Here is a 12,307-nt window from a genome sequence, read left to right on the forward strand (position 1 = left end):
TATTTTCCTTCTATAAAGATTGAAAAAGCCTTTAATAAAAAAGTACAGCGTTTTTCTCGATAAAATTGGTTTTTTCAACATTTAATTACAGCATCCTACTTTAAGAAAAGAAATTTGTAACATTAACTTAATTTACGTTAACATAAAATATTTATTACTAACGTAATAAGAATGTTCTCTCGTAAATTATGTAGTTCATCAGATTATTAAATTTTCAATTAAATTTTAACTCTGAGGTTGAATTTTAACTTCTGCTACTGATTTGTTCTTTTTTCTTTCTTTTTTCTAATTTAATATCTTGAAAACAATTTTAGTTTTTTAATGTAATATTCATAAATTTCAACAGTTGCGTCTCGTGGAGCCTGACATACAAAGTTTCACAGAAAGCGCGATAACAAGATAAGGAATAGAATATGGATGATGTATGTAGATATGTAGAATTAATCTTGCGCAAATTTCCAAATTGATTCTTCAGTTTCAGAATTAGAATACATAAAGTTACTTAAACCATACAAAGTCAGCGAAAATTCAATCGACAGTGATGGACATCTATCCATATTCGGCCAATAAATCACTGTTTGTAGATATTTGTGCAAAGCCCATAAATCGCAATCTTCCGTGTTCAAATGTTCATATCCCATCTGTTCTCTCGATCGCGCTGGTAACACCGGCTGGTACGGAAAGTTATTACGAATATGTTATCTATACTTCCTCTTTTACCCATCACTTAAAAATTTCTATAAATCGGGAAATAATGGGTACTTATACAAAATGCATTAGAAAACTTTGAAATGCGCTTTTTCACGAGAAAATAGCGTTAGAAAATGAAGTTTTTGTTTTTATTTTAATAAAAGAATCCGTGATTACGCAGCGCATATAATAATACTAATATGATGATTTTTTCTTCCGTTGTAATGTTTTTAAATCTCAAGTATTTCTTCAGTATTTTGTTTATGTTACTCGCGATCGCAAAAGTCCTCAACATGTATTATAAAAAAATATACTGTTCTATGTAACTTTGTACAAAGTGTGAGACAACGGATTTCCTTTTTCAAAGAAACACTTTAGAGAAGGATAATCGAATGAAGAGTCGTTCTGTAACATACGAGCTGAAAGTAGCTAAAAAACAAACTTCTCGCACGTGCGAGAGACGGGCAGAAACTCGTAATGCGATTCTCTCTGACGTTCTCCATTATTCTCTACTTAGATGTAATATTTACTATGCCACACGATATGGCTTCAGAATCCGACTCTTATATCTAGGCAATTCGCCGTGTGCACTTCGTGCTCACTGAAAAGCCAAGCTTTTCCGCTCTACGCGCACGCTGTATCAGTTACCGTATTGATTAACTATCTATCTTGTTTTTTTAATAAGCAATAAGACTTTTCCATGTTGAATATAATTTTTATATTAAAGAATAAGTTAGATTTAACTTTTGTATTGAAAGACTTTGAAACGAAAAAATAGATATATACAAAATAAAAATGCTCATTTGACTAAAATAGCACAAATTTTGAAAATTATGTAAAAAAATAATAAATTACGAACAAACTATTTTTTATATTTTAATTTTTCTTTAATATCTATAGCTATTTTTATTAGCTTTTTGCTTATATTATGATATACTCCGTGACAGTATACAATAAATAATGAGAAATACTACTATAATAACTTATAACTTTTTGTTTCTCATGGATTATAAGATTTAACGTCTACGTGCATAAGACCTAAGGTTTACGGTATCCGAAGCATGAAATTGCGCAAGTTTTCTGATACGACAGTGCATCCTCATAAAGTACGAAACCGCGCAATAAAACAACTTGCTCTCTGATTATTCGCTCGCTCTTACTATCGATATTTACAGCTTCAATAGAAATTCAATTATGGATTCAATTTTGCATCGTTGTTAAAATTGCCTATGTTTGTTTTAGGAAGCGACTCGTGGCAGAAGACTGAAAGGTATGCCGAACTAGGAATGGAGGTTTTGTTACCTTGCAACCTGAAATTACCACAATGTGAGGGGCTGCACAGTATCAAATGGTACCGCGGATCCACACGGATTTTCATCTTTAGCATGGATGCCGGAATTATACGCAGTAATAGCGGCATTGCTGCCAGGTAATTAAAATATTATAATATCACATTACGTGAATACTGCTGCTGGTTTAGGTTAATTAGACTCGCATCTTCACTTAATTAAATAATTTCCTTGCAATTTTAAAGCACGCATGTAATTTAAAGCAGCATATAAATTAGAACAAGCTGCTAGTAATAACTTACAAAACTTGCAATGTAGATAACTGTCGACACACAAATAAAAACTACTGCAGATGTTAAAGAAATATTAAAATACTAAAAAAAAGTGCATATATAATTTTTTAAATAAATTTCAAAATTCGTACACTTCTTATTTCTTACAATACATGTTTAAGATATAACTTTGCAGAGATCTATAAAATTTCCTAATGATAATGCTCTCATTAACATTTCTCCGGAATTTCTGTTTCTTTTTCGAACCGTATTAAAAATACCATAGTACACACACATCACTTGTGTACAGCTTAGAAGGTGGAACATTCTCTTGAACTATCTATGATTTTGGTAATTTGGCGCTTCTACGGAATTGTAACTGCTGCGATTATGCTCATTTTAGGGTCATCACCCTTCGTAATTGCATTTTGTGGTTCACGATCTGTATTTGGGACACTTGACCAAGCCTTCTTGTTTCGGTATACATATGTTGCGCGTTAAGCGCATATATACATTCGAATATTTAGAACTCCCAATCGGTTATTGTCACAAACTCTGATCGTTTTAATATCACCAGTATCCAAACAGTGGATTCAGTGTTGTTTACTTTTGCGTATAGAGTCATTGACACATGTAGCGATACGTTGTAGTGACTTTTAATCAGATGAGAGATTGTGGATGTAGCAATAAGTAAATAACTCATAAATTAATTAATAAGCAATAAATATAATTAATAAATATAAAATAAATATTTATAAATATTAAATAAATGTTTATAAATATTAAATTTTACTGTATCAATTTATTTGTTGTATAAAATTAAAAAAGTGCACAGAGAGAAAATGAAGAAAATATGATGCGCGAAACTATCTAATCTAAACATTAAATAATCTTGCAAATCAGTAAATCGACTAGTCATCTATATTTTACAATTACGATTTGTTTCTCTAATACGAGCATTTAATCTGAGTATTATTGTCTTGCTGCAATTAAGGTATAAATTCGAATCTAAGTGTATCCACAGCTCCTTAGGGATTTCTCCAATAGCCAAGAGACCGAGAATCGATTGCCTCTGTCAATTTGCATTAATACTGACAACTAATCTAGCGTAACAGATGTTATCTATTAAGGTCTTTAACAACGAATGCTTTGTTCAACAATCAGTGATTTCTAATTTATCTACTTTTATTTCCTCTAGTTGATACAATTTTATTAAAAAATCTAATTGAATAAATTAAAAACTTATTTATTAATAGATTCTATCTTCTAATCTAAGAGAAAAGATATAATTAATTAATAATTAATTAATTTTAAAAAATCAATTAAAACTAATTGCAAAATTATTAGCTGGAAAAAACGCAAAGTTTATAGGATATTCCGATAGACATTCAAAGAAGTTTTTATGCACATATCAAACGAGCTACTCGAATCATGACATAAATCATGACATAATCGATACGGCGTATGGAAAAGCACACCATAAATTAGTCATTAATAAATGGCGGCTCTGCATGGTCAATTAGCGCATTTAACGCCTCAACGTCATTATCGCTTTTTTTTTGGTCTACGTATATCATTTGGTATAGTAAGATAGAAGATGGATTTATACAGAATACACATAACTTTGCTATTTTTTGTAGAAACAAAAGTATTTCGCGACAATGTTATTCTTTTTTATATCAGAGAGGAAAAGAGAGAGTTCCAACAATATGAGAACAATACGAGAAAACATTTGGTCTACACTATGCTTCCATTTATTTGGCATAACACACTCGCTGTATTTGTCGAAAAATAACGAGGTCATCTACGGCGACACGATAAAAGGCAAACACAGGTGATACGTATAAAAGGCAATTCATAAAAATCTGGTTTCAACATACTCGTACGTGCCTCAATATATGATATAGTTTTTCTTTATTTTTATTGAATAATGCATAAAATGCGTTATAAAATATCTATTTGTATTAATTTCTTTCTGAGATTTACTCTTTTTTGAATAATATATATATATATAAATATAAATATTATAATAATGACAGATCGATTTTCTACTTTAATGTTATGTTCGAACTAGTTTACAATCCAATACGGTATTGTCACAAAGCCTTCCATGCGCCATTATGGGCTCTTTGATGCACATTCTGTGGCAAAGATCTCTTCTATAGAGGCGGTATCCTTTAACGAGCATTAAATTCCTATTATAACGTATTCCCTATGTCTCTCAGCACTTTAATAAAATATTAAAATGATAGTCGTATCATTGAATATAGTATTTGAATTACAAGTCAAGCGTGTTTTACATAATTGAAAGGTACTTAATTAAACTGTCTTTAATTAAACTGTGATTAAGTAAACAGGGTGTAGGCTTTATTTATCGACTGTATTAAAGGTCAAGACTAGTATTACATGCAATTATATAAGCTCCTACATTTTTTTCCATAAAACGTTATACTTTATAATACTTATAATTTATTAATAATATTTTATAAAGCGCGTTTCTATAACATTTCACGTTAAATTTTAACGTTCAAATGCAAGAAAAATTTGTTACTATAAAAACGAATGCAACTTTTTACATAAGTTTTTTGTTTATAACGAAAGTTATGTTAGGTTAGGTAAAGGTAAAGTTACTTAGGTAAAGTTACTTATTATATCCTATCATATAGATTAATCACAATTAGAGACAATCTAGTCCTAGTGCGTCGTACAATAGCAAAGCAATATCCGGTAATTATATACTCATGAATTATATACGTTCGCATTACACTTGTTTCGTTAGAAGCATGCTGTTGCAATAGACACTATGCATAAAAGTTTTCCATTTAATTACCGAACAAATTGCATTTAGTCGTAGTAGAACTTTCATCAAATCGATGCAACATGCATTATATATTTACATAATATGACTCTAATTTAAAATTACAAAAACTGCAGAGTATTGTTCAATGGAAAATGACTATTCTCGACACAAGTCTAATATATGAATATGCGAATTGCATTAATAAGACATATAACATTATACTCTTATAATATTAATGTAAAGCATGTTCTCTATTTGTGGGACATTTTACAGCACAGTGTGTTATTATCCAGATTAGGTGAAATCCGGATTTGCAGCTAGAAATATAATGTATGTTGTCTCGTCATGTGCGACTTTATTATATTCTGCGTGCTGCAAGGAATGCGTAACTACTCTCGACACAATGTTACTAATAACGAATTTAAATTCGCAACATGCTTGAAATTCTAAAAATAATACACGCTCCTTTAAATTTGCTATACAAAAAATACAAAAAATGTGATTTGATGAAGAAAAAATTTAGGTGGCATGGAAAATATTAAAAAATACATAAAAGTGGTTAAAAAGTAAAAAAAAAAATAGTGTAACAAAAAATAGATTCACCGACCGCACGTGCAGACACCGTTTGGCACAACACGTCAGAGTACAGATTTTTAATATTTTCCTATATGCAACCTAAACCTTTTTCTTCCTTTCTTATATGCTATTAAATTGAAGAGAATTTGAAATTGTAAACATATTTTTAAAACATATTTTTTATATTTTTGCATATTAATTTATAATAGCTAGTAGTTCTTGCGCTCTGACAACCGCGCTTTTGATTTTTATTATCTTCTACATCATTTCTTGTTCTTGAAAAGTCACGCGTTACATTATTTTTTTTACTTAACAAATATATAAGCGTTTAGAAACCTTAGAATTAAGAGATATTATTTTTAAGATGTTTATCACACACACAAAGCGTCGATAATCTAATATATACGCGCATACTGTAAGAGGAATAATATAATTTCGCGTAACACATTGTCGCTGATTAGCGGTGCAACACATCGTCGCACCAACAATGCACTAATGACGCCGTAAACGGTTCGTCGATCAAACAACACGCCGGAACATTGGTTGACCGCGATCACCTGCATTTCATACCAACGCAGAATTTGCGGCTTGCAAAAACAATGATTTGTCACACGCAATGCATTCTACCAGGAAAACGTAAAATAAAAGCAACACCCGCATTTCGCTTGAAAATTGTCCATGGCAACGTTTTAATCTGATTCATAAAGGCACTGGATTTGGAAATATTGTATGTCTATATATATATATATATATATATAGACGGTATATGTTGAATCTGTGCTTTTGACGCCAACGCGCGTATTCACGTGAGAATGCTACTGCTTCCATTTTTTAAATAAATATTTTTGTAAGCTTAATGTTACAATTTTACAAAAAAAAGAGATAAACAAATATTAGTTAATTATTTCTACTGTCTTTCTACAAAAAAATAACTGAGTTATGTGAAACCATCTTGATAGAGATCTAAATTATACTGATTGTGAGTAGTGAGTTCAATAGCGACGTTGAATGTACCGACTACTGTACTTATGTGTCTATGGATATATTCAACATCTATTGACAGAGAATCTCTCTCTCTCTCTCTCTCTCTCTCTCTCTCTCTCTCTCTCTCTCTCTCTCTCTCTCTCTCTCTCTCTCTCTCTCTCTCTCTCTCTCTCTCTCTCTCTCTCTCTCTCTCTCTCTCTCTCTCTCTCTCTCTCTCTCTCTCTCTCTCTCTCTCTCTCTCTCTCTCTCTCTCTCTCTCTCTCTCTCTCTCTCTCTCTCTCTCTCTCTCTCTCTCTCTCTCTCTCTCTCTCTCTCTCTCTCTCTCTCTCTCTCTCTCTCTCTCTCTCTCTCTCTCTCTCTCTCTCTCTCTCTCTCTCTCTCTCTCTCTCTCTCTTTCTCTCTCTCACGACCTATATACATTGACTGTGCATTTGCTTGCCATTTATGGACGTAAATACTAAGACCTTCGCCTGAATTTCATTGCTTCACAGTTCACTGTCACACATTAATAGAACATTCACAAGGTCGTCTTTGCATCGTCGCAGATTTAATTATGATTATTATAAAAATTTTTACATTGTTATATTATACGTCAAAACATGTTCCTATCGTGTAATTTACTCCTGTCGTAAATTATTAATGCACACAATTGTGCTTGAAGGCCGCTGCATCTCGTTAATATTTCCGAAATACGATACGTACAAATACATACAATGTACGTACATGTTTACATATATACACATATATATGTATATGTTTGCGTGTGCTATATGTAATATGTAAATAGATTTGGATCAAACAATCGCAGTAGCATCGTCATCTTATCGGCATAAATGGATTACGTTACTCAATCGGGATAACGAACAGATTAATCTCATTGATTGCTCGATTCATTATCCGGTGTTAATCGCAATTTGAGATTGACATTACGTGAGGTCATTATATTCGCATTGGTATGAACTGCACATGCTTCAGCAGAATATCGTGCGAACTGTTATTAATTAAGTGCATAAACAATTTACGTGTTCACGATTAGTAAAAGGTGGCATTGTAATTGTGAATACACCGCCGCTGATTATAGAAAAGTAACACTGACGTATTGCAGCAAGTAAAATTCTGTAGGAGATTTATTCGCGTCACTTTTATTGCGTAAAATGCTTATTAAAAATTCTTTAAACAAAGCGCTGTCCCAACATGTCACCATGATTGCACTGTAACACCAGCAGACTAAAATTTCATTATAATGTATAAAATTATATGGATCAAATGTACTGGATCAGTTTATCAGAAATTATTGTTTTCAATTGAACCACAATTTTATATTAATTTTCACATCATTCTTATATCGTTGCAATGTTTCAGGGCCGACATAGAATATTCGACAAATTCATCGAAAACATATCTAAAGATACCCGAAGTTCAGCTGGAAGACGGAGGCCTCTACAGATGCGAAGCTACATACTTAGCGGTCAAGCGAGAGTGCAACAATGTACAACTCATTTTTCTTAACGTCACAAGTAAGTTGCATTACATTATATGTGCATGTTATTAAGTAGATTAATATTTTTTTCAAATTTAATTTAATTCATATAAATTAATACCGAAAAATTTAGTAAGTAAAGCTATTTTAAGAACTTATTAAGAACTTTATTGAGAGCTATTTGTAATATTGCAAATTAATTAATCGATTGTATGCAATTCTTTTAGTCTCATAAATTGTTTGCTATATAATTTTTCTAGTACATATATTTATATTTCAAAAACTACAAGGCCCTAAAATACATACACATTTTATTTTATATTAAGCATAAAGAGAAATATGCTCATTTTTATTTTTATCGCATCATACTGTTATATTTTATCGCGCTATTATAATTTTAACATAATATTTCTCAAAAGTAGCGCTATGTGACACAATCTACTTATATCCCTGCCGTTTTGTATGATATATGAAAACATATTTACGATGCCCGTACTGCACGCGAAAGAGTGAAAATGGCATGTGTAAATCGGAACACAGCCCGAGACTCGCATTCCATAAATCAGGCAATGTTTATTTCAAACTAACGGTTACACGTGATCGTTCTCGCCAATATTTCAATTTTGCACGATACGCGACTGAACGATAGACAACTGGTTACAGATGGTCCTTTTACGAGATTGGCAAGCAGTGATGCGTTTCGCTTCAAAATATTTTCATATTTTGAAAATAGGAATCTCATTTACATACTTGGCGATCAATTACAAAACACTCAACGCCCATAACTTCCACAATAGAAGGTTTTCGCATCGCACATCAATGTATTTAGGAGTGAGATTTATTGCAGACCAAAATATTACGATACTTTTTAAATGCCATAAAATTTCAATTTTAATAACTTTAATAGCGCTTTTATTTAAAATAACGTTACTCGAAATATTTCATCGATCGTAAAACTACGCGTTTTGAATTCTCAGAATATCTTCGTCTACAGTTTGACTCTTCTTTGAAGAGTCGAAGTTTCAAATGTTTTCATATGCTTATCTATGCTAAGTCAGTTCGTAACTATATGAAATCAATTGTAGAAGAACCTACTTCATCGTGCACGAGTTAATTTTCGCGGAAGTTGAATAACCGCGAACTGTGATCTAGGTTAAACTTATGTCAAATTACATATCGATAACTCGGGTTGGGATCGAATGGATCTTAACTTTCCAAAGACCAGGCAGTGTCGACAAGTTGAGCTCAAGTTAGATTCTCATAGGTGCTATACATCACGTGCACCGAATAAACGAGTAATTCTCCGGTAACTCTTGATTTGAGGTTTATGTCAATTCTACAGGTCATTTGAGTCGCGTTATATAAGTAAATCCACTTAACAACTAAATGGCATAATTACCGCGCGATATTATTTAACTGGGTTGGTGTTTTATCATCTCTGATATTGTGGTTTATTCAAGCTACGCTCGTTAATTTATCTTGCATTAAGTCTATACACGGAATCTTTGGAAATTAAGGATGTTTTGGAAGATGTGCAATTACGAAAGGTTCAAAAATTTATTATATATACAACATGCATATTTTAAAGGACGTCACAGTCGGAAAGGTACATTGGCTTCTAATTATCTTGCACGGAATTATGATTTAATTGCGCTATTAAATTGCGTAATTGCTCCAAATTTATCACAGAAAACATTTATTTTCTACCAACCGCAGATTTTTTGTCAGATGCACCATCTATTTAAGTGTTGTATCTACATTATCGCGAGTTATCTTTGTAAGTTCGTGAAGAATGAGACAATTCCCCTGGAGCAGTTTATTCAGTAAACGTAGCGATTTTCTGAGCGCATGTACGCGAGCCATCATCGCGGCGGACGTGAATAGAATCACTGTGTATATGAAATTCCGGCTGCTGATCTGTCTTCCTCGCTGTCGCGCACCGTACCTCGCGATATCACGGCGAGTTAAACGAGCAGGGTGGAGAAGTTTTCAAGTACAATCGCGACCTACACACGCACATAAGCGGTGTTCAGAAACTTTTGTCTCTCGTAATGGACGATCATATTCTTCTTAAAGTTTCAAGTCGGAACTGCTTTGACAGAAATTAATTTTAAAGTCTAGTTAAAAGGTGGGGTCTTTATCATATTCAATCATATTCAAAAATTTTTAACTGAATAAAGTGGATAAAATAAAAAAAATAAGAAAAACAAGATTACATGATTATAAACAATCGAATAAAGACATTCCGTATGATTCCAATTCTCCAATTTTTGCAGTTTTGGTTGCAAAACCGATTGAAACATGAGTAGAACACGAAAGAAGCTTGGGAGATGTTGCTCCTGACGCATAAGTGATCGCGACCTCAATTTGTCGAACTTAAACCGCTGCCTTGCGAATTTATATAACGGGCTGCTCTTCTGGAAGGCAGAACGTGTCTTGAATTCCGAAAAACGAAACATCATCGTGTTTGGTTATTTTATGGTAGACAACGCCATTTCTATAAATGAAAATTGTTCGGAAATTTCAAATATCACGTACTCAAAATAGTTTTTAGAATTTGAGTGCTTTTTAAATTCATACTTACAACTTTAGAAAAAATGGCAGTAGCTTCAATGTTAGGCGTTACTTTTAAAAAACATTACGTCTTAATTAGTAAAAGATACTCTTGTGAGAATATAGCTCAATGAAAAACATATATCAAAATTATAAATTTATAATAATCAATATAATTTTTATTAATAAGCAGCAACTTTTTTTTGTCAGCATTTATAATCCATTTGAACTTTGAAACACAATAAATTGAATTAAATAAAATTGAAAAACAATAGAAGCAACAATACGAAAAATAAAAGTGCTTATTAAAAGAAATTACACAGCAGAATCTCCTGATCTAGAAGATCAGTCTTAATTTTCAAGATTGATATTTACGAGCGACTAAACAGCACCAATTTCGATAAAAGACAGGATATATGTCGCACCCATTATACCGCAGCGAGGTAAAGCGACGACGTAAAAGTAGCTTGCGAGCTCTCCTGCGACAGGCGTCGACATTAATCTACATAGAAGAGCACAGCACGAAGCTGCGCACGAAACGATATCGCGTATCACACCCGTACCTGTATTTTAGCTCACGTACACACACGGCATCGGATTATCCGAGCATGTCATTCTAACTAGGACATCACGGTGTAGATTTATCGTCAAATAAATAATATTAACAGGAAAATGAAACAGAACCGGAAGAAAAGTAATAGCGACTTTCGGACTCAATACTTTTTATCATAAAGACGGAGATTGTGATATTTTTACTTTACTTCATTGTATTTCTCCGTGTGATAAGATTAGATGGTAAAATTCAAAAATGTACATCATGCTGAAACAATTGTCCTCAAAATTATTACACTCTGCTACTCTATTATACTATTATTCTATTATGCTACTACTGCACTATTATAAAAATTTTTGTACATTTTTTACACTCGAGTACACACCAAGAATGTTAGTTATGCGTTATAATGCTCTTTTGTTCGGCGGCTCATTTACTAGATTGTGTCATTACAAACTCAGATAAAGCTCTGCAAAATAGCTGCAGGTACACGCCATAGGATTTTAACACACCGACGTTGCACGAATGCGCTTTCGTACTGAGATTAGACAGCGAGCTGAGGTATATGGTATATAGAGCCTTCTTTCGTTCCGTACGTGCTTCGCTTTGCGAAGCGCTTTCATCCTCGTTCTGCAAAGTTACGAATGATTACGATACTTCCTTTTAAAGCGGCAACAAACCCGAGTATCGCGGACGTCCAGTTTCAATGACGACAAACGTCCTCAAAAATCCTAACAAAATTACTTTCGCGAATTCCATGAGGCGTTCAGACTCGCTTTTGCTCGTTAAATGGCGCAATTTCTCCGTTTTTTTTTAAATTTATGTAAAGTTTAAAAAAGCAGTACAACTATTTAATGTTTTTATGTATTACGATCTGTTGTTACTACACTATAACTTATGATAAAACAAGCATCATTGAAGAAAATCTTTTTCGGTTCTAAAACTTTATGATTCTGTGTAGCGCGAAAAATTGATATTCTTGTATTAATTCATGATTAAATTTCCTCGTGATCCAATTTTCCATTTATTTAAATTAAAATTTAGATACAGTTAATAAATTGCATATGCATATAAAAGGAGCTAAAGGCTGAGAGGAAACTCGAATCTGCA

The 12,307-nt window shown here is 32.6% G+C and overlaps 1 protein-coding gene across 10 annotated transcripts in view; it reads left to right on the plus strand.

Moving 5' to 3' along the window:
- The window catches only part of nrm (neuromusculin), a 140,223-nt gene that overhangs the window by 79,789 nt on the left and 48,127 nt on the right, over positions 1-12,307 (plus strand). For all 10 annotated transcript variants that reach the window (XM_012362048.2, XM_067353451.1, XM_067353450.1 and 7 more), the window contains exons 2-3: positions 1,933-2,119; positions 7,974-8,128. In XM_012362048.2, the coding sequence (XP_012217471.2) occupies positions 1,933-2,119; positions 7,974-8,128 (342 nt within the window). The remainder of the gene's footprint in view (positions 1-1,932; positions 2,120-7,973; positions 8,129-12,307) is intronic.

The sequence above is a fragment of the Linepithema humile genome, chromosome 4, assembly GCF_040581485.1.
Source record: "Linepithema humile isolate Giens D197 chromosome 4, Lhum_UNIL_v1.0, whole genome shotgun sequence".
Classification (NCBI taxonomy): Eukaryota; Metazoa; Arthropoda; class Insecta; order Hymenoptera; family Formicidae; genus Linepithema; species Linepithema humile.